Genomic DNA, 24,682 nt, shown 5'->3' with positions numbered 1-24,682 from the left:
TTTTCTTTATGGTCAACAAAATAGTTTTGATTCTTATTTGATTAAAACCACATCTTATTATTTTAACATAAATATCAAATAGCATACCACTGATACATTTGATAATGTACTTAAACGCCCAATATTATAACTTTGTACGTTGTATTATAAAAACGGAATTGTTACATGAACAATACTGCAGTTGTATATATGTTTACATATGAATTGCTTATTGTTTTATCAAGGTAACATATCTGTCTACATTACTTATTGAATAACTGCCAGTAATAACTTACCGGAATGTAGCTAATCCGCGAATTAATCTAATAATTTTGTTTAATTCAACTTGTGGTAACGACTGACTTTACCAAATATAAGGAATGCAGTTCTATACTCAAAAGAAGATGTTGTAATATAATATTTTCTGATGTATTTGGACTATGGTCATTGTATGATACTCGCAACGTTTAAGTTTGGATTCGTTATAAGTCAAAAGTTAAACCGTTTATCAAAACAAGATTATGTCATTACTTTAGAAATACAGCTTGAAAGATTAAACTTCAATTGAACGATTCAAATAAATCAAAATTAGAAATAGAAAATAAAATTAAGGAATATTAAACTAATAATGCAGTCGCCGCAAAAATTAGATCACGAACTAAATGGAAGTCGACCAAATACTTAATTTAGAAAAGAAAATGGACAGAACAAATTATGGCAACCTGTAAAAACAGAAAACGGTGAGTATAAATGTGACATTGATTCTATTTTAAATGAAAAAAGTAAAATTTTATACTAAACGTTTTGCCACTGAAGGCTGGAACAAAACAGTAGGCGAGAAACTTTGTGAGTGTATGATAGATAAGGTAAGAAAAGACGATAAAGCAATGTTAAATATCTGTGAAGTAGAAAAGGTACTACATTGTAAAATTACTCAAACAGAACAAATCACCTGGCGAAGATGGTACAATATCAGAATTTTATGTTTAATACTGAGATATAATAAAAGAAGATTTCTTTAGTTTACTACAAGAAATTTTTAATGATACTATATTGAGTAACTCTCAACATAAGGGGGTCTAAACATTGCAACATAAAGGAGGAAAAAGGGAAAAAAATTGGAGACCACTAACTTTACTAAATTGTGAATATAAATTTATTGCAAAGATTCTATCTGACTTAAAATAGTATTGCCAAAGATTATTCACACCGATCACAAGGGGCTTGTTAACAGTAGAAATATAAGCGAGGCTAACCGAATGATTCCGAACATTATTGAATATATTGACAACGAAGAGGAAGAAGGGATTATTACTTTTGGATCAACAAAAAGCGTTTAATAGGGTTGAATAGAAATGGATAGATTTTGTATTGGAGAAATTTGAAAATAGTGGAAAGTTTAGAGCATGGATACAAATGCCATTATACAATGCTACTACTTGTATTAAAACCAATGGGTAAGTATCAAGATACTTTTCGATTATTCGCTCCGCTAGGCAAGGTTGTCCAATAGCGCCTCTCTTGTATATATACAGGCTGAACCCATGACAAGTGCGATAAGGGTTAATTTTAAAATAGAAGGATAAAAATTACCAGGAGTTTGGGGGGGGGGGGGGACTTTATAGAAACCAAATTACAGATTACACCGAAGTATTTAATGAAAGTGAAAAATCTGTAGAAAATACCTTCAAAATTTTGTCTTTATACAAAAAAGCTCCGGGTTCTAGAATAAACTATGACAACACAAAAAGGCTTACTATTAGGGGCTTCTAAAAGAAAACGATTTAAATTTGATAAATCATATGGATCAAAGTCAATGTTAAAACATAAGGGGGTGTCATGGTTATTAAATAAATAACGATGATATTGGAGAAAAATAAAATATCAAGATAAAAATTGTAACACGTATGGAAAAGTAGGAAGCTTACATTTAAAGGTAAAATACTTATGGTAAAACATATGATACTTTCTCTCTGTTCTTACGAGATCGAAATACGAAATACGAGAAATTCCGGATAAGTATACTAAAGAGCTAAATGATGTAGTCTTGACCTTTCTATGGGACGGAAAAGTGAATCAGATAGATAGAAATGTCTGCTGATTAACTGAAATAAAAGAGGGGATGCGAACAAATATACCTTGGGAAAATATATGATCGGGATTAAAACATTTAAAAATTGAAAATAAAGTAAAAGAATTTAAATGGAGATCCTTGCACAATAGTTAATAAAATGAAGAAAGATTAAAAAACCTAAAGATATCAAATGGAAAATGCCACATGTGTCAAAATGACAGTGATGTAGAAATCCTTATTTTTCATTTGTAGTACATCACAGTTAATTTAAAAAATCTATAAAAAAGACTTATCAAATCAAATATAGGAATAAATAATCCTTTTGATGAAAAGGACATTGTATTAGATAAAAAACACGATAGAATTTAAATATGATAATTCTTTAAACATAATCATCACATATTTTAAATGGACACTATGGAAAATTAGGAATTCAATAACATTGGACAAAACGCCTAAAGCAACGCAAGATATTTATAAAATCAGGAAACAATACTTGAAAAATAATCTAAAGCATGTTCTTCTTTTGAAAGACGTTGATATCATTGATAAGACAAAGTTGGAGTCGGTTATATGGATATTTTGTTACACTAGTTGTAAATCCTAGGTAAAAAGTGGACTTCATTTTTATTGCCTTCTTTTTCCCCTGGATAGATGGTTCATTTTGTAAACAGAGATCCCTAACCTGTTCCTGGACGACTAAGGTAATTGTATACAAGAAATATTTAGGAATAAAACGTTTATATGTCTTTAAAAAAGTTTAGGTTCTCTTGAAGATTGACAAATTATAAGAATGTTTCATCAAGAGAGTTAAAATTGGTGTTGTCCATATCGTGAAAGCTGCTGTTTGCAAATGACTACATGTATCATGGTCATAGGCAGAGTATTTTAACACTATAGCTCGAGATGCTAAATTCAATTAACATCTCGTATTTTGACAAATACATGTTTAAGATTATATTCATTTTGATGAAATTTAAGACGAAAATATAAGCAAAGTTGAATTTCTGGTTGACTTTCGATACGCTCAAAATAGAATAAAACAAATAATGTATGCGGCAATGGCGCCTGTAGTCTTCAAAACACTCATCAGCGATGCTCGAATAATAAAAAGTTAAAAAGACATAATAATGTAAGACTCGATCAGTAATTAACTACTCCTTTAGAAACACCAACACATTAAGATCTCAAAAAACACAGAACGAAAAGCAATATTCCTAAAAAAAGTACTACATAAACATTTGATGAAACAACTGGAACCCTACTTAAATCCTTGCAACATGCAGGTGCTCCAGCAGATTTTCATCTATTGGACCACCTGTAATAACAGTGATGTTACATCTGTTGAGATTCATTGATGTGTGACATGAAGCGATAAATCCTCCTACAGATAAGTAACGTAACACTCATTCTATCGTTTAACTCAAATATATCACCAACTGCATTGGTCATCGGTCATGCAATATCCTTAACAGTTGAAACAAACGAATGCATTTTATTTAATTAATACACGGACAACATTTGATAACCGTTTTCATGTTTGTAGAAGTTAACAGTCAAGTTTATAGTCATCAAAGATATCAAGTTTATAATTTGATACGTCAGACACGCGTTTCGTCTACATAAGACTCATCAGTGACGCTCAGATCAAACTAATAAGAAAGACAAACAAAAGTTGAAGAGCATTGAGCAACCGTAATTTAAAAAGTTGTGCTAAATACGGCGTAGGAAATATATGCCTGGGATGAGTAAATCGTTTAATTCATCATAATGCAAACAGTTAATTCATAAAAAAAAGACCGTATAACTACAATTGATGTTAAGACCGAAGTGCTGACTACTAAATTAAGTACGAATAATAAAACTGTTTTCCTATTATTTCAGCATCAAGTTAATATATTCAGCCTTATATTTTGGTGGATCAATATGTGACTGGTTACAATCTTTGTCATTTTTGTCGAAATCATTATCAATATAACTACGATTTGCATTTTTTTCATCGCCATTTGTATAATCATTGTGATATGTTACAATCTGTGAAGTATCTTGTTTTGTAAACTCAAAAGAACTCACACGAGATGCTTTCTCAAAAGGTGTTGAATTTTCATAGAATGTATTAGTATTGCGATAAACATGTTCGTCGTCAGCACGGTGTTGTACCATCAGTGTTGTGTACGGTTTTTCATACCCATCTTCATAACTTTCTAAAGTATTAATGTTATTGTCGGATGATCCTGATGAAGGTCCAGAAGACTGCGCGGCTGTATCTATAATATCAACACCGATTACATTGACTGTTGGAATAATCGCATTTCCATTTTCTGCAATCGTAAAATCGAATTATATAACATTTATGTTAACTAAAATACGTAAATATTTCTTTTATAACTTACTAATCATGATAATAGTACGTATAATTAGTTATCAAAGGTACCAGGATTATAATTTAGTACGCCAGACGCGCGTTTCGTCTACATAAGACTCATCAGTGACGCTCATATCAAAATATTTATAAAGTCAAACAAGAACAAAGTTGAAGAGCATATACAACATCAAATAACTAAATAAATATAAGTGTGCTTATTGGTTTTCCATCTCAAGCTATTATTAAAATAAATATTCAGAATGTTGAAACTTTTGGGAATTTTTTCCCCCTCAAAGTCAGGTAACTTAAATGATTGTGTTCGAATTGTTTAAAAAGTTCTTATGAAATTAATCTGACAGTAGTTATGACTGGGTGTAGGTCAACTATTCAGTCACATTTTTATTGACTACGTATGTCAGTTTCAGACTGAAGTTTGGTGGTTCTCTCAATGAACTCTGGATCCCTTCGTCAATAAAAAGTGACCGCCATGAAATACACAAAAGTGCTAAAAATTGCATTGAAACATCGTTTAATTAAATATTATAGGATAAATTAAATTAGGTTTTGTAAAAAAAATTGTCAAAGTTAGATGCTAATACTGACAACATTTATAATCGAAAAGTTTAATTTTCATCGCATGTATACACATCTAATATACACGGGACCAATAAACTTATAGTAATCATCTGCTATTAGCATAGGTACCAACTTATAGGTGGTAAATCACATAAGAACGTTACTAATTTTCTTCATTAAGGTACCTTGCAATATTGCCTGTCTGTAATCATCTTCATTTATCTCTGTATAATGACCGCTTTCGATAATATTTGCCTCTGTAGTAAGGACATGTGTTTGTGTTATTATCCTAACATTATTACAGATGTACATGGAGCTAACATTGAAATGAGGAATGCAAAATCTTTGACAGACTATAAAAGAAGACTTTTCATTCAAAACCGAATATTGCTAATGTGAAAAGTATAACATATCCTTTTCTTATATTGAATTTAAATAAAACATTGAACATGATTTCATAGTTTTTTTGTTATAATGTTCTTGGTACCTCAGGAGAAACCGTTTTTGGCGATCATCATTCCGTCGCCGATTAGTCGATAAAACTAACTTTTATTGTTTTTGCATTAAGTTAAAATATTCTGTCTTAATTTTGTTTTCTCAATGTGAGACCGGTGAAAATCATTGTCCGTTTTGCCGAAATCATTATCAATATAATTTAAATTCGCATTTTCTTGATCACCATTTTCGTAAACCTGTGGGTTTGCTTCAACAAGTGAAGTAATTATTTTTCTATATTCAAAAGAACGTTCACGAGCTACTTTTTAAACACATGATGTTTATAGATGTAAAATTTCTTGTAATGAGATACCCATTCTCGTCGTCAGCACGATTTTGTACCATCAGAGTTGTGTATGGTTTTTCATACCCATCATAATAATTTTTATTTGTGTTAGCATCAGAAGATGCTGATACATGTTCAGAAAACTGGGAGACTGTATCTGGATTACCAACACCAACCATATTGACGATTGAAATAATCGGATTATCATTTTCTGAAATAGTAAAATCGCAATATATAACATTCATCATGTTCATGTTAACAACAACACGTCTATATTTTCTCAAGAACTAACGTTAATGTTACATATAACATATCTTGTAACAATGGAGTGCGTTTATTTGTTTTCCTTCTCTATCTTTTATCAAAATCCATATTTGGAAGGTTAATGTATTAATGCTTTTTCCGTTTTCACGCAAAATCAGCTACCAATAAATAATGACCGACACAAAATGGCACAAAATTACTAAAAGTGGCGCTGAAACTCAATGTAATCAATCATTATATGATGCTTTTTATTAGGTTTAAAATTTGTCAAAAGTCAGTTGCAAATACTGACAACATGTATAATTAAATAAAGGCAATAGTAGTAAAACTGCTGATCTATTGTCATTAATCGATTAAACGAAAACAAATCGAGGTCACAAACCAAAACCAAGGGAAACGCATCAACTGTAAAAGGAAAATAACGAATAACAGAAACACTGAACTACTGTACAAAGCGCATACATACATAGAAACAGATTTTGTATTATAACAGGCATATTCCGGACTTGGTACAGGACATTTTAAGAAAACAACTTGGTTTGATGGCAATAAAACCGCCTACATATATGTTAAAATACCATTAAAATGAAAACATCACGTGACAGGCCTAGGAGAACGGTATAAATAATCAATAGAGCAGTCGGGACAGAAAGACCCATCAATGAATAATATAATAGTATACAATATAACATGTAAATGGGAGAACATATAGGACAGGGAAACACACGAATAATAGCAACAAAAATTGCCAGGTTTAAATTTAATACGGCAGACGCGCTTTTCGTCCACACAAGACTAACCAGTGACGATCTGATGAAAAAAGTTCGAAAGCCACAAAAAAGGTACAAAGTTGAAAAGCAATGAAGACTAAAAGTTCCACAAAATTGTGCCTAATACGATTAGGGCTTTCTGCTTGTGATTTGCAATCCCTTGCTGAGTATTTTGTGACAAAAACTATCTATTAGTCGACCTGTGCATATGATCATCCACGCACATACTAAATATGTATGAACGAATACTTACTTTTTTATTGCACATGGTAAAGCCTATATGATACACGTGTACCAAGACTCAAGTATTTGCATGTGTAATTTTCTTCATCCGCAGCTGAGAAACGTCTTATCTTGAGGTTGCATTCACTAGAGCTGTGTCCGCCAATGATATCAATATTAGTGTTTTTTAAATTTTGATTCAGCAAGTGTCCTTCAGTTTGTACTGTGAATGTTTTATCTGTCGCATTCCTTTCCATTGAAGATGGTACTGCCTGTCTCGATATACTGCCATGCTCATTCCGAATGATCATAACGATAGCAATAAAGTACAATGGTTTCATTCGTGCCAGGAAAAACAGTCTCGTTTGGATTAAAAATACTTTGCTCTAAAATATGCAGTACATGTACTACACACTTATTGATATTGATCAGTTTCATGTCGTTCTAATTTAAAGAGAATCTACTAGAATGTTAAGTCGGTACATCCCTTGTTCTGTGATTTATAAACAATCCCTCGAAATATATGACCCGTATGTACTCTATGTGTTTCTGTGTTTATATGTTAATCTAAATTTGAAAAAACAGTATTTATCCACAGTTCAAATATTATAAATTTGTGCTTTTATTTTTGGTAGAAGGCTTACTTATGTAGTTATTGCATCCTAAATTCATATAACATAAATATTATGTATATACGTTCAGTCCATACATTATTTTTAGTACTACATCCCTTCTGACGAGTAATCAAATGAAACGGTGACGAACATGGTTAAATATGTTTGATAACGTATTTATATAGAGAAATACAAAGAAAATCCTTAACAAAATGATATATATACTCAATATAGTGTTTTAAAGAGCCAATTATTCATCTGTCAAAACTGGTTTACTAAAATTATAGTGAAATTTCAATGTTCTACTTGTAGCAAGAAAACTAGTTCGGTGTACTTATTTTTATTTCTTAACACATATTCAATTCCCTTTTCATGAATGTGACCTACCGAAATAGACTATGTACCGGCTCTGTAACAACATGAGCAACACGACGGATGCCACATGTCACAGGAGCATGATCTGCCTACCATTCCAGAGCATGTGAAATCATCCCTAGTTTTATGGTGGGGTCAGTGTTATTTTTGTACCCCTATTTGTGACATTGATTATGATCATTTGTTAAAATAACTTACTTCAATCTTGTAAATATTGTTAATGAAAAAAATATATCAAAATAAACAATGTTCGTTTCATTTCCATAAAAAAGAAATAATTACATTCTTAAATGAAACACAAATAAAAGTTATGTCATCATTATCCTTAGATTGTGCTAATTAAATAAATGACTTATCCAGATGAAATTGAAATGACTGATTGTAAATAAATGTGCTTTAATTGTAGATGAATTAAAAAATAAATGGATTTGTTTTAACTAACTCTGGCGAAACTTGTGCTCTGGAAGGACAAGCTGTTCAAAACGGACGTTGTACGTACGGTTTAAGGATTTTTCCAAGTCAATTAGTAACACCAGTGGTGTAACTTCAGTTTACATCCAGTGTGGAGCCATAACCCGTTTTAATTAGCATACAGTTGCAGATTGGTAGATCTTCTTCGCTATAGCTATGCATCAGACATAACCAAAATAAAACATTGGAACATGCTAAGTATCCTTCTCTACATATTAACAATTAGAAATTAAACAATTTTCTTATGACAAAGACAATGAATACCAAAAAACGAGAATACAGAAACCCGCAATATTGCTCATGTTATGCAAAATGAAATAACCAACAAGGAAAAGTATTCATTAGAAGAGGAGCCCTTGTATGTGCAATTATATTTCCCAACCAGGACCTTAGTTTGAGATTCACAGGTTTATGCATTACGAAATACCGGATGCCATAATGTTATATTTGTGTTCCGGATTAGTCACTATGAGAAGTACAAATATGATACAAAAATTAATATGTTAAACCTATCTAATAACTTTTAAATACTTCCGTTAGTCAATCATGAAATCAATTTTAGTTTCTGTTGTGTCCTCTGTCATCAGTTCGATTGGATATATGCGTTGAGAATTGTCACCAAATTTTGGATTATTCAATGAGAGAACATCATCTATATAGCGGAAAGTACAGTCAAAATTACTGCTAATTTTTTCTAAATTCTTTCTAAGAAGTTCTTTTATAAAGTCATCTCTATAAAAGTAAAAAAACAAACCGGTAAGAAGAGATGGACAGTTGTTTCTCATGGGAATGTCGATGGTTTTGGTAAAAAGAAACACGTCCTCCAAATGTTACAAGTATGTTGTCACTAAAGAAATCAAGCGTCTTAATAATAGCAATTTCATAGAATTTTTAGTTCTGTTGAGAGTTGTATGGTGTCGGTTATTGTCTTATTGTCATTAAATGATGTATATTCTTTAAAATATATATTTAAACAATGTGTTTCTTTAATAAACACACAAACACATAACCATACCGATGAAAAAAGGGTTGAAATGATTACATTGATGAATTGATATTGGACATTAGTAAGAGAAGACGTCCATGTTAAATACAACTTGACGTCCTTTCAAACTTTGATACGGTATGATATTCATTGGGCATAAATTTCAACAACATGGATTCTCGTTGTACGAGGAATTTAGAAATATACGTTATTTAAAGAGTTGAAATGGAATTATGTCTATATGTACGAAATATATAACTATATTATATGTTCCTGTTTGTAATGAACTCCATTAAGATAAAAAAAACAAAAAACAAGTGCTTCCTCTGTTGTTTTTTTGTTGTTGGTATAAATCTTATTTTGTAGATATTATGAATTTAATATATTTACTGTAGTTTTCCAATATTCAAGTTTTATAATTCATAAAGATGACAGATACAAACACAAAAACTGACAAGGTAACCGAAATACTACGAATGTGTGATGAAATGTATTACATGAAATGCAAAATCAAAATAAATGCCCCTGTTTGTCAATTTGATGTAATATTGTCAACACGAGCGTTGCTGGTGAGTCTTTTGTATGTGAAACACGGTTCTGGCGTTCATACTTATATTATCGCTGATTCTTTTTTGTCGACGTAACCACGAACCGTTCTTGCTCATTTTGACCAAGTTGATATTTACTCGTTCCTATAATGTTTTGTTTTCTATCTATTGTAATATATTCAATACAGTGGAATTCATGTTAAATTTTGGTCCCTTAAATTTTTAAATAACTGGGAAATGTTGGAGAAAAAAAGAAATTCAATCATTGATAAACAAGTCAATAACATATTTTCAGCCACACCCCGAGGAAGAAGGACTTATTCTAAGGACATTTAATAGTTCGTTATCATCAACCTTTAAAAAAATTAAGCATCGTTTACTGGCCTTGCTATTACCAAAATTTTGATGTTCATTTCAAGCGGGAATAATTCATTGAAAAGAGGCATGATACCAATACTTTTTATTGTAGTATAAACATGATAAATAAAAGAAACATTTTTTCCAACTTTATGATTTTTTTTTTATGAAGTTTTGTTCGTTTCAAAAGCATGAAAAGGTGATTGACATAATTTGGTACTTATTTTTTTTTATATTAGCTGAATTCTGAAATCTCGTATAATTGAATGTTTTGAATAACAGTATAATGTACAGTTTTCAATCCGCTTCTTATAAGATGGGATTAATTACTTGTTAATCTATTTTGAAATATCAAACGAAATCATCAACATTGGGAATTATACGAAATCTCTGTACCCATATTTTGACTATTTTATTTATTTTGTCTGTTTAGCCAACACATCATTGTAAATATAACGGAATTTGATGAGACTGTCATCAAAGTGAGAGGGTTAGCGCTATAAAAACCAGGTTTAATCCACCATTTTCTACATTTGAAAATGCATGTACAGTTTTTGTCCATTCGTTTTGGATGTGTTTTGTTATTTCATTTTGCCATGTGATTATGGACTTCTCAAATTGACTTTCCTCTGAGTTCAGTATTTTTGTGATTTTACTTTTTTATTTAAAACAAAAACTTAAACAAGAGACGAAAACAATGCAACATACACACACTTACAACAACAAGTGACACATATATACCAAACTGGGAAAAGTTCGCAACTAGGACATTAAACATATTTCTTGACCTAAGAGTATAAGAATAATTTCTACCGATGCTATTATATTCTAACATTTTCTGACTGCAAGACTTGAAGTTAATCATTTTTTAGTACTTTTAAATATATACAGATACGTGTAACTGGAAGTTTTATTGAACTTTGCATAGACATAAGAAATGATAATAATGGTTGTTGATTATAGCGCTTACACCAATTACGATTAGTTGTTTACCAATATTACTATATATAGGATAACCAAATATTTAGCAAGGGACAATTGTCGTGTTGCGAGTCGACATTTTTTGTGTTGGACTCAACAGTATGGATGGTCAACAGTATGTATAGTACAACTCTCATATATCTCATAATAAATTGATTATTGATGATTTTACCTTCTTACACGAAAAACATATTGGATGCAAATTATTATTTGATAATAGATACAAGTGAAACATTTAAAAATATTTTTCTGTTTAGCAGTAAGACAAGAAAAGTCTGAATCCTAAAATTTTGCATTATTGTTTCAGCATCAAGTTTATGTATACAGCCTTACTGTATTTTGGATCTATGTATGACTGCTGACAATGATTGTCGAAGTCGTTATCAATGTTATTCAGGTTCACATTTTCTTGGTGGTCATTTTCATAAACATGTAGGTTTGTTTTTTGTTTTCCATTTTCAACGGAAGCTGCTTTCTCAAAAGGTGTTGAATTTTCATAGTAGGATACTTTATTTGTTTTGAGATACACATGTTCATCTTTAGTAAGATTTTGTACCACGAGAGTTGTGTAGGGTTTTTCATATCCATCATCACAATTCTGTGAATCATCTATGATGTCTATGGTATTGTCGGATGATGATGAAGGCTGCATGGCTGTTTCTGTACTTTCAGCACCAGTTTTATTCACCAAAATGTTGGGACTATTATTTACTGAAATATTAAAATCGTATAGTAAAAAAATCAGCAACGCCTATATATTTCCCCTTAGAATCACAAGGTCTATATTTTATTTTGATAAAGTTAAATAGATAATTGTTTTTTCATTGATTTTTTTTCCTTACCAACATTTTAATAGAAGAAATGAGTTCCTCTTTTTTCATCAACGCACTTCGCCGATTCTACGCACTTAGAGGCAAAGTAAAATAATGTGTTTTTATGATATACAACTACCCGGCCACGCCCTTTCTGTGTTTAATTTCTATGTGTATCCATCTGATGATTTTCTAGCAATCATTTTAAATTATAATTTATTGAACAATATCACAATAATCCATAGTTAATACACTGACTAGATAGAAATACTGTCTTTTTGTTAAAAATGAACGTACTTGCGTTCTATTCACTTTATCACAAATCGCTCTTGGAAACGGATAAATTTTCAATTACTTTAATGAATTTTTACTTATATTTGTACATATAACAAAACATGTTAATCTGATGTACAGTAGTTGTCGTTTGTTTATGTAATTTATACGTGTTTCTGGTTTCTTCGTTTTTTATATAGATTGTACCGTTGGTTTTCCCATTTGAATGATTTAACACTAGTAATTTTGGGGCCCTTTATAGCTTGTTGTTCTGTGTGCCAAGGCTCCATGTTGAAGGCCGTACATTGACCTATAATGGTTTACTTTTTTAAATTGTTATTTGGATGGAGAGTTGTTTCATTGGCACTCACACCACATCTTCCTATATCTAATATTACTAATTTATCTCCTTTAAAAAGTATCCGATGAGTATTCATCGAAGAAATGAATGTATAACAAACGATAAGGAATGCTAGTTTGCACTTAATGATGTCTATGTATTCGTCATGTTTATAGATCGATTAAAAACCCGACACGAATATTACGTAATGGAAATCTAGGCGATAGCAATACAAAAGCTTCGTAAAATGGTGATTTGCTATTCCCTTTGAAAGAGATTTCCAACAGGTAAATAAGTGTTCATATACATGTGTAGTGAAGAGTAATGTGTGGTTACGAATTCCCTGACATAATAATTAACTAGTAAAACTTATGAAACGTACGTTAACATCCAAAACGTACACAACTAGCAGAGCAAAATAGTTATATATATACACCGTATGATGGTGCCATATGAAGATCACGATCCAAAATTTGTTATAAACAACAGGAGAGGAAAAAAGTTATTTTGATGTAGAGTTTATCAAGAAATATAGAAAAGGACAGTTAATCATGTTTATCATAGATTTAGTACAAAATACAGCAATTTTGTTTATCTAATAAAGGTTATTTTTTCCAGTCTGTATCACCTAACCTGTATCGCATACCCCGTATCGCATAGCTAAACCCGTATTGAATACCCCGTATCGCATAGCAAACCCGTATCGCATACCTAGCATGATGTGATAATTCGAATGACGTCAACGTTTGACATATGACGTCCACTTGCTTGTATAGTACAAAAATTAGATCCCACTACAACAAATGTCCTACAATTTCAACTCCATATTTTTCCAAAAATTATTTTGCCATGTATTATTCTATATCAGTGTATATTGATCATGTTTATATTTAATTTACTTGAAATAAGTTCTTATGGATAAATAGCGTCAGTATTTTCACCAAATGTATAATTATTCAACTGTGTTTGTTGTTGCAATTATCAATTTAGCTTAATGAAGTTGGATGATTCCTGACTTTGGTCATAAACTAAAAATTAATATAGCCTAAGGGTAAGGCTGCTATTTAAAACACAACATGTGCTCATATAAATACGTACATCAATGTTATCAAGTAGAAAAATTAGCAGCTCCGAATTTTAATTCATTGTTTTACAAAAGTTATCTCTCTGTTCTTTAATAGTGTTTAAGGAACTAGAGAAGGAAGTTGTAGAACACTTACACGAGGCCGCGATGAGGCTTTTTTATGTATAGTTAAGTTAAAAAATACATAATAGGGGCCGTCAATTTATTAGAAATGCTTTAAGATGTGCTGTGAAAATGATATTTGTGTTACCTATATCACCACATATTTCAATATAAAAGAATTAAAATTCCATTCTAAAGAACTAGTGTGTAGTACTAAAAGAATACAAGCACCACATTGGCTGCGTTGTCGGTCAGTTCAAACGCAATCCGCTTTGAAAGTTCCTTTTCTAGAAATAAGCGTATTATGTAATGCGATGAAACAACGCCTTGTATTTACTGAGGACGTTGTTTCCAATGAACTAGAGATGAAAAATAATGTTTGGTCCTTTTTCAAAAATATTTAGCCATCTCGGTCGAGAACGGTATTGAGATCCCCCGTAGTCAGGTAATGATATGTTTTTTTCTTATCAGTACCTTGCAAAGTGGTCCTTCTGTAATCATCTTCAATTATCTCCGTATAATGAGCACTTTCTTCACTACTGGCTTCGGATGTTGGAACATGTGTGGGTGTTATCATCCTAAAAATTAAACCGTGTCTCAATAAATAAAAGTAGGAACTTGGCAAGTAGAGATCATGCGAAGACTAAGAAAAATACCATTTAAAAAAACATATTGTGCTTTTAAAACTTTGACTATAATGACTAATCGACCAATTGTTATTGTATAATATATACTTGATAACTGTATATTTAATAAGCGTTTTGAATCAATTGCTATACATTGCATAACATTCTTATAAATATTTAAGATTTGAATTAGCCATTATACATGTTTTACATAGTCTACAACAATACACTGCTAATTATCTATAAGGAGGTAATAGAGATGATAGTATGAACTTTTTTTAAAAATAATGTCATCAATATCTAAGTAAATGACCGGAAATAATGTATAATAGCGATTAGCGTAGTCTACTTGAAACATATCTTATTGGTCTAAAACAAACACAAACCTGCGCTTGATCTTCTGTCCTAGGTTCCCTTTAATTGTTTATATGCAACGATACGTTAATTATGTGTTAGTAACATGTTACATGTAAATAAAGCATTTAAAGTATTTGACTATATCTTGTTTAATTATCAAATCAAAAAATATACATACGTTTCTTTCCCTTCTTTGACAGAGAACTTAATTGGTACTCATATAATTTTCTATATTATGCTATAGTGGTACATTGTAATTAGGTCTTTCCAATGCTACGTTAAAAGACCTATTGTATTTGCTCTGGCTTTTTGCTCTTTCGCCAAATTTGTTTCGTGCCTTGCTTTGTGGGTTCGCAAGATGTCGCTAAGATTTTTGGTAAGTTGCGCTTTTCACTTTTGAGAGGGTACGGTCCGGCACGAAAGTCACCGTGTCTCCCTCGGATTTTCAAGGGCCGACGGAAGTGCTCCGGACACCGCAAGAGCCGCGGTGCTTTGCGGGATCGACGTCCTTATCTCCGGGCAATACGAAATAGACAAGCCTGCAAACAATGGAAACAAGTATTTCATTTTCTTCAAAGAAAACTCATTGACCTATTTGGCATATTTGATTTTGATGTAGATATTACAAACACTTGTCACCTCGTTAACTAAACAAAAACTTACGAATACACATCCCAATCCCTGGTCCTAGGACTGTAAGTATCACCAATAGTAAGACTAAAATGGCTATTTCTTGGGAATAATGAGATTGTGTAACTGATGTATGATCAGCTGAAATATATATATATATAGATATGCTAAAATTATAAAATCATAAACCCATTGAATTACTTTGATGAATTAGCTTCAACCAACTAAATAGATAAGGCACTATAAGATAATATATCATACAATTGAGGATAGAAATGGGAAATGTTTCATAGAGACAACAACCCGAACAAGGAGGAAAACAGCCGCTATCCAGAAAGGAGTCTTTAACTCAGAGAAGAAATCTTGTACCGGGACGCGGACCTTAGCTTGCCAAATACCAAAAAGCAGTTCTTTGAAACGTCATACTAAACTCCATAATACATTTATTTCTCGTTATTTTTCAGCATGAAGAACGACTACAATATTTGTAATTTTGTAATAAATAAAATGTGGTCCGAAATAAAAGTTCAAAAGCAGTTAAATTGACTGTATTAATATCCATACCGTATGGATGGGTATGATTAGTTTGAGAAGTATATATATTCCCGAGAATAAATCAAAGAGTGATAATTAGCAAATATATTTATTATGTTCAAATACATGCATAATCCTTACAACTGTAATAAAACTAGTTATATTACATATAATCTTAGTTTACAAATTAAAAAAAAACTGTCTACATCGAAATATATTTGATAATTAAATGAATAATTTGATATAAATGGATATAGCTAGATAGATCATTACTTAAAATAGAATTATCAATTACTTCTTTAATAAATAAATGAACTAAGGTAACACAACACAAATATTTCATACCTCCTGTTCCCCAGTTTTAAAATGCTGTAACTTTCTGTATAAAGCTTAACAAAAAATAAAAGTGGTACCTATAGATAGCTAACATATTACTCTTTCAAATTAATGTAGTGTTAGTATTATACAACGATTATGTAATTAATTATAATGATAACTGTGTCTAAAAATTGCCATTATCTGCCAAAAAAAATCTCAGATTTTTAATATAATGTATAGATAAAATTTTACACAATCATACATTATCTACTTTTATGTGGTGTGGATGTTTACACTCTTTACACATTTATTAGAGAATGGTATACGATAGCAATAATTTGAGATACTCTGTGTATCTATAGAGATGAAAGAGCTAAATTCATTTAAGTGAATTGACCAAAATTTTGACACTGATTGCATAATAATTTATTACATAATGATTGCATAACAAAGATAGTGCATTCATTTAAAATATTAATCTATTATTTATCTATGTATACCTCTTTTATTATCTTATATGAAGTTTTAATAAAGTGACAGCATTTTAAAGGTCGGAGATTGGAAGTAAAAACATCTTTGTATTGTGCTACTTTAATTATATATAAATATACTAAATAAATAAATGATTTTGGAAAATACGTTGAAGGTATAAAAAGTCAAGAGAATTCTGAATGCAATTGGGTTCTATCCGGGCACTCTGGTTCTAAACCGTGATTCCATCTGGGTTCTATTCTAGATCATTCTAATGTTCCCGTTGAACCTGGAGAAGATAACCGCAAGTATCCGAATAAAAAGATAAAGTAGGTCAAAGACGCTAAAATTGTTTTATAACATTAAACATTTCATCATGGGTGGTAAAGGAGGCCTGAAGGTATTTATCTTCTCTTTATATTATTTTCATTAGGAAACTAGATAAAAATAAAGCATCGTACAATTTTTTAAAATAAACCGAAATATACAGTATATCGAACATTCTTTTATTTAAATCAGTCGTTCTGTTTTCATTTATTTTTCTTTACTCATCCCTTATTTCCGTTAATATTTTAAAACGACATGTTCAATTTGCCGGCGATATGTGCATCTAGCAACTTAACCAGTTAACGACTTGCATATATATTTGAATGATTGCATACTTATTTTAAAGTTCGACTGAATTTTATTTAATTGGGTTTGTAATAATGCCAGATTTGATAGAAATACATGTGAAGTATATGTAACAAATCATTTTGTTCAAAACAAAATGTTAAAAGACATAAAAAAAAAAAGAACGAGATGATCAATTTAAGTTTGTAAGCTTTAATTAGTTGAAAAATAAGCTATAAAATATTACAAAAATTATGTATATGTACAATAAATTTGTCAAATTTGACACTCCATGTGAAGGGGATGCATATATATAATTCGCCCCTCCCCCCCCCCCCAAAAAAGAAATCAAAATTAAGATTAAATATTTTTATAATAAAATTGTGTTTCTGTGGGTGTGTCAATGACAGTGCCAGTGGGATGAACATTACCAGCACAATAGTCCGAATTTTTTGCTGGTGCCATAGTGGAAAGGCATAAGGGGTTACCCTAGTCCTTCCCGAACATTCCAAAAAATCAGTCCCGTTTTCCTAACTTTAGTTTGCTTCAATAGATTTTAGGAAATACTACAAAACTTATACACAATATAAAAAAGAACATGTGGCATGAGTGTCAATGAGAACTCTTCACAAGAGACCAAATTACTCAGAAATTAACAACTATAGGTCACCATACGGCCTTCAACAATGAGCAAAGTCCATACACAATAGTAAGCTATAAAAAGCTACGAAATGACAATGTAAAACAATTCAAACGGAGAACTAACAGCCTAATTTATGTACAAAAACAAATATGTAACACATAAACAAACAACAATCACTGAATTACAGTCTCGTGACTTGGGACAGGCACATACATACAGAATAAGGCGGGGTTAAATTTGTTAACGGGATCCCCACCCTTTACCTAATATGGCTTGAGTGCCAATGAGAAATCTCCAAAAGATCAGATGACACAGGAATTAACAACTATAGATCACAATACGGTTTTCAACAATGAGCAAAGGTCATACCTCATAGTCACCCCAAAAAAGGATTTGAAATGGCAATGTAAAACAATTGAAACGAGAATAGAAACGGACGAATTTATGAAAAAAAAAATATGTAACACATAAACAAACGACAAACACTAAATTACAGGTTTCTGACATGCGACAGGTACATACATACCGAATAAGGCGGAATCCCCACCATCCCCCTAACCTGGGACAATGCTTATTACCACACAACACAAAATAAAATTTGAAATTTGGTAGCGTCACTTTAACCGTTTATGAGAATACGTGTCCCTATAAAAACATAAATAATGCTGATTTTTTGTTTCCGTTCTCGTAAATAAGTTTTACTCAATCAAACGTTATAAATCTTATACGCAATGCTTATTACCCCATAACACAGATCTCTGAAGCTCGATATTGGGTGGCGTCACTTTTACTGTTCATGAGTCATTAAATGTAAAAAGATAGGGTGCAATTACCAATGATACAAATGTCAACATGGAGCCTTAAGATAGGAAAAATTTTAAATCTGTTGTTACCGTTCTTCAACTTCAGTTTGCCTTAACCAAATATTTTGAAACTTATACATAATGCTTATGGTCACAAGACGGTCAAAATAACGTGAATCCTGCATCTATATGTGGAAGTTTACTGGTGTTTTTTTCACAAGCAGGGGCATATGTGACCCATAACATATTTTATTTACTTCCATTGAATTCTATTTCTAGAATTAACTTGCATACTTTTTCAGGATCTCGGTGCAGATTGGTAACATACAACGATATTTCAAGTTACATGTTTGTGACCATCATAACAAAAAGTTTCACTAGATTGAGCTCTCTGTCTAAGTATACTTGAAAGGTTCTATGCATTGAGTTGAGTTAATTGATATGCGTATACCTTCTGTGTGAATTTTTAAGATGTAAAAACAGACTATCCATATCTGCATGTCCATGAAATGAAATGAAATCTAAGGTAAAATGATTAAAACATTTTGCATTATCTATCACAACTGGCAGCACATGGTGCTACTAAAGCAGTACATGTTCTCTCTCATGGGGGTCTCGCTGGGGTTCTGATCCCGGATCCCGCTTACTGTTTTGTCAGATTCCCGTATCCCGCTTACCCTATGTACGTAAGCAATTCTCATTTTTTTGTAATTTCCCGTGTCCCGCTAGACTTCAATTCCCGTTTTCACGGCACAATAATTTGACTTTCACGTGTAACGCTTACAAAAAGTCAACAACCCCGCCTCACGCTTAGACCCCAATGAAACCAACTGAATTTTTTTTACGGAAATTGAAGGACTTAGTTTTCATTAGAACCTAACATTCTTAAAAATTGAGAACGCAAATGTGGAATGTGTAAAAGAGACAGTAACATGACAGAAGAGCAGAAAGCAGTCGAAGGCCACCAATAGGTCTTCAACAAAGCGTGAAAATCACTCGACCGGAGACGGGCTTCAGATGGCCCATAAACTAAGTGTGTCCTAGTTCAAACTCCAAAACATAAAACTGAACTTACAATTAAAAACATACGAGATCCCAATATGCAGAGGTCAAAAGTCAAAAAGTCATAGTCTGGTCAAGAGTTTTTCTTATTAAAAAACACAAAGCAGATTTTGAGGAAAGGGTAATCGTGCTACACAAAACTAACAAATGTATCTTTATATATATCTAAAATAGATATAAGATGTGGTATGAGTGCCGATCAGACAATTTCTCATTTAATTCAAACAAAATATACAAGTTGTACATTGAGGCCAAAGGTCAAGTTCACATGAAGTTTCTATTGCCACTAGACTCATGCACCATCTTATGACAATACATCTACATGCCACATATTCAGAAGTAAAGTCAATTGAAAATTATATTTTGAGGTCAAGGTAATATACACACTGTATCTCGATGACACACCCAACGTACATAGGTCAAGAGTTAAAAAGTCATATTCTGGTCAATAGTTACATGTCAAAAATATACACAGCAGTCATGCACGAAAGTTCATCATGGTACACGTAACAATGTCTTATGTCATGATGCACTACACCTGCCAAATACAGAAAACCTAGGTCAGAGACAGAACCACAAGACATATAACTAAGCTCGAATGGAACGGTACTTGTATTGCAGGTCACTACAATTGCCTTCAAAATAAAACATAAACTCTCCCAACACTGCAAAATTAAAATCGTCTTTCACAAAAGTTTAACAGGATTCTTTGCAACGCTTATCTTACCACTATCAATTGAGAATCGAGTCGTGCAGTAATGTCAATAAATTAAAACGGTAAGCACTTAAAACTAGGATTTACTATTAATTTCAAACCTAACCATGTGGTAGTTCTATGGTAAACTGATGGAAACACATGATACAGTCATGCAATTAAATATTTGCAATAGTACGACCAGAACAATACAAGACAGAGTTGTAAACAAAACATACGAATTTTTAATCACAATGCACAAATAAGGAACCGTATTTTTCTTTCAATTTATTTATCTAAAATGTACGCTTGCGTTAAACAATGGAAATTAACACTGTATATTTATATAAACGATCAATCTTGTAAACTAATAAATAAAAAGATAAATAAATGAATAATAAGTAAATAAATAATTAGGTAATTTTGTATCTATTTAATAAGATAAATATATAGATTAAAGAATTATTCAATCAATCATCTAATTAATGAACAAATAAATACATTTTAAATAAAACTATCAATAAACGAATAGTTGAATATGGTTAATGAATGAAGAACATAATCTTCCTTAGTATAACAGTCATAATCAATTCTAGGTTATTATTAATCCACCAAGTTCTCAGTAAGACCAGTCCAAAAGTTTTCAAGATTGGAGTTATTGTGAACAGTTTCGCGAATACTCGTGATTATCAAGAATTGTGTAAATAAGCGACAGGTATGTTTTGAACATATCTCCGGACATTAAGAACTGTCTGAAAACAAAGTTGGTATTGAAAGTTCTTAAATATGTGTACTACCGGAGCTGTAAAGAAGGGGGAGAGGTAAGTGGTCTAAAGACAGTGCATATCATATCTTTACGACGGTACATCTCATACCAAAAAAATAGTTTCCTTCATAATAACACTTGTATAAAAATTGTTTATTTTTTTTTGATTTCCACCAAAAATAAACAAAAACAAATCAATTTCAACATGTTCAATCTGCATTACATATAAACCTATCACCCTTTATGAAGACCGCGCAGACAGTGTTAGTTCTCGGAAACAATGCCTTATTACTAAATGTATATGCATGTACCGACTAAATCACTTATTATTGAATACTCACTAAAAGTTATCACATAAGTCGCATTGCTTTCTCCAATTTCATTTTTGGACAGTACCCGAATGTAATATCGAGTGTTTGGAAATAGGCCATACAGTATTTCAGTCATTCGTATCTTCTTGTCATCAATTATAGATCCTGATCGGCTCCAAAGTTCTTCGTCTTCTGCTTGATATTCCACGAAAAATGTCTGTGGACAACCCCCATTATTTCCAGAAGACCACGATACTACTAGATATCTTTCAAATGGTATTACTGAAACATTTGTTGGAGGCTCCGGAAGATCTGTTTGGTAGACAAATAATGTTATCTAATGATGTACTTAGGTGAGGTTTTGGAGTTCGTTTCAAATGTTCGGACTCCTGGGTGTCTTCCATACAATACAAAGTCAAATATTTTGCCCCATAACACCGATTTATGTTTTCATATAAGACGAAATAGCTCATGAAAGGCCATTTTCCAAAATTTCAGAAGATTCTTACTTTTTTTTCTTTTGTTTTGAGACCCAAACAAGACCAATGCAAATATAAGACAACAGTTCAAGTCAGCATTTTCCCGCCATATTTTAAATTTCAATTATCTCGAAAAAGAGTTCGATGACTTATCAATATTTTCAGCTGCTTTTCATCCTTAACGAATGCCCTACCAGCCTATAGTATGAATTTTAAGTTCTTGATATATTAATCTTCACCTTACCTCACTCAAGTACATCCTTAAGATGTTCAACCAAATGTTATTATGTGTATACATGTTCTTTTGTAAACTGTACCAACGAGTTAAGTCCAACCAACATCTCTATAAGAGCGTAACGTTCTTAACATGTATTTTTACATAAGTTGTTGTAAAAGTTGTGGTGTTCAATACATGACATATTTTGCCTCATTTCCCCTAATAAATATGATTGGAACGTCGATTTATTATATAGTTACCTGCTATATATGAAAACTATGCTATTCCCACTCAGTTATAAGACGACACAATGAAATACTTTGTTTTGGAAAGGCACTATGTAATGACATTGTGGTTCTATATGATACATTTGCAAAATTAGGTGTTGAATGTATTGTTTTAAACAAGACACTACAGTTTTGATTTGTAATGTAACATTTTCTTGGCTTTTCATGCGACTAAATGACAGACAATTCCTGTATAATATCAATATTCGGCAGAATACTTGGTTCTTTAATGCTTAAATATACTATAGAGCAAACCCGTCAATCAAGATTATATTCAAATAGAGTCTATTTTGTAGTTATCGATACTCCTGCAAACTTTTTGGCTGGCTACACATGTGCCTTATTCTAAATGTAACCGAATTCCACTTTGAGTTCAAGATCAAAACGACATTTGTAAAACGTAACGTTGATAAACGGAATCTGTTTGGTTTTCTGATAGCTTTACCTTTCACGGTTTGAACAAATTAGATAGAATAAATATCGTGCAATTTATTTTTATCGTGTGTGTGATACTTCAATAACACATAACAGTAATTGCAACAGCTTGAGTTAGCTGTAAAATCATGTCACTGTGATCTTTTTTCAAATTGCGACGATATCGTTACGTTCTACTGTTTTCAGAAATATTTCTGTTAAATCCTGATCATAGCTACATATTGAACCATATGAAAGACCAGATTATATTTGCAATATTTGGTGATAGACTTCGGTATGGATTTTTCTAGACAAACATAAACAGAATACTGTATATTGCCACGTAAGCAAAATATTATTATATTAACAACACATATAGAACCACAATGTCATTATATCCCTTCGTAAATTTTACGGACGCCATCACGAGTTGGTTGACCGTTATGGAATAACCGTATCACAAATGATATCGGATATGTTCCTTACGTCGTAACTACAATCCCTTTCCCTTTCCTGAATGTGACCTACCGAATTAGACTATTTACCGGATTTGTTATCACATAAGCAACACGACGGGTGCCGCATGTGGAGCAAGATCTGCTTACCCTTCCGGAGCACCTGAGATCACCCCTAGTTTTTGGTGGGGTTCGTGTTGTTTATTCTTTAGTTTTCTATGTTGTGTCATGTGTACTATTGTTTTTCTGTTTGTCTTTTTCATTTTTAGCCATGGCGTTGTCAGTTTGTTTTAGACTTATGAGTTTGACTGTCCCTTTGGTATCTTTCGTCCCTCTTTTAGAGCAATAGAACTTACCAATAGAACGAATTACACATAACACAGTGTGAATTACTAACAACTCAAATAAACAGCTAAACAATGTCATATCTGTAGTAAAAATGTGAAAAGCGTGATTAATAGAGACGAAAGGGTATACTTCTGACAATAATGATATAGTAAATTTAAACATACCCAATCAATTACATTTTTAAAGTTATCACTAACCCCATCTTAATGATGTGTTTCAAACTATAAGCTTACTTGCATGTTGCAATGATTAACTTACATTGCAAAAATATAACATTGCTAATAAGATCATAACAAAATAAATCATACCTAACGCAATAGAGTGTATTTCCTCTCGGATTTGTAATGTAATGATATATAAATGACATGCATAACACAAACTGCATCGTATAAATAATATTTCCGTTATCAAAAAATAAAGTTCAATCGGAAAACATCAATAGATATGTAAGTGTTTCGTGCCAGAGGACGAAGTAGTCATATTTTGAAATATTTCCTAAACTCAAAATAAATTGTGGGCATATTATGAATAAGTCTATACATTGTATTACAACTTAGAATTGCTTAATGTATGTAATATGTTAACATGAAGAAACAATTTGTTCAGTTTAGTTTTTCTATAGCATCAAATTCACATTGAACAGTCGACCTAGGGTTTAATTGTGCGAAGAACATGGACAATA

At 31.7% G+C, this 24,682-nt stretch overlaps 1 protein-coding gene and 1 long non-coding RNA gene across 2 annotated transcripts; both read right to left on the bottom strand.

Moving 5' to 3' along the window:
• Positions 1–3,795: 3,795 nt before the first annotated feature.
• On the bottom strand, positions 3,796–5,231 carry LOC143058626 (uncharacterized). The gene is made up of 2 exons (XR_012973157.1): positions 5,180–5,231; positions 3,796–4,374 (listed from the first exon to the last, which is right to left on the bottom strand). It is a non-coding gene; the product is annotated as an uncharacterized LOC143058626 (long non-coding RNA).
• Positions 5,232–11,294: 6,063 nt separating this feature from the next.
• On the bottom strand, positions 11,295–24,070 carry LOC143058837 (uncharacterized). Its single transcript, XM_076232313.1, has 6 exons — positions 24,009–24,070; positions 21,831–22,112; positions 15,620–15,727; positions 14,986–15,013; positions 14,448–14,551; positions 11,295–12,073 (listed from the first exon to the last, which is right to left on the bottom strand). Exons 2-6 carry the CDS (start codon positions 21,934–21,936, stop codon positions 11,658–11,660), a joined length of 762 nt encoding a protein of 253 aa, XP_076088428.1. The 5' UTR covers positions 21,937–22,112; positions 24,009–24,070; the 3' UTR covers positions 11,295–11,657.
• Between the last annotated feature and the right edge of the window lie 612 nt (positions 24,071–24,682).

Source organism: Mytilus galloprovincialis, chromosome 14 (genome assembly GCF_965363235.1).
Source record: "Mytilus galloprovincialis chromosome 14, xbMytGall1.hap1.1, whole genome shotgun sequence".
NCBI classification, from domain to species: Eukaryota; Metazoa; Mollusca; class Bivalvia; order Mytilida; family Mytilidae; genus Mytilus; species Mytilus galloprovincialis.
This window is presented reverse-complemented; position numbering and strand designations above follow the sequence as displayed.

Excerpts from the sequence above, each read along its gene's own strand:
- LOC143058837 (XM_076232313.1), bottom strand. The coding sequence starts at position 21,936 with ATGACTGAAATACTGTATGGCCTATTTCCAAACACTCGATATTACATT. Across the intron at positions 15,014-15,619 it reads AGGGATTGGGATGTGTATTC|GGAACCTAGGACAGAAGATC; the intron begins GTAAGTTTTTGT and ends AAACAATTAAAG. Across the intron at positions 12,074-14,447 it reads CAGAAGGACCACTTTGCAAG|TAAATAATAGTCCCAACATT; the intron begins GTACTGATAAGA and ends TTAATATTTCAG.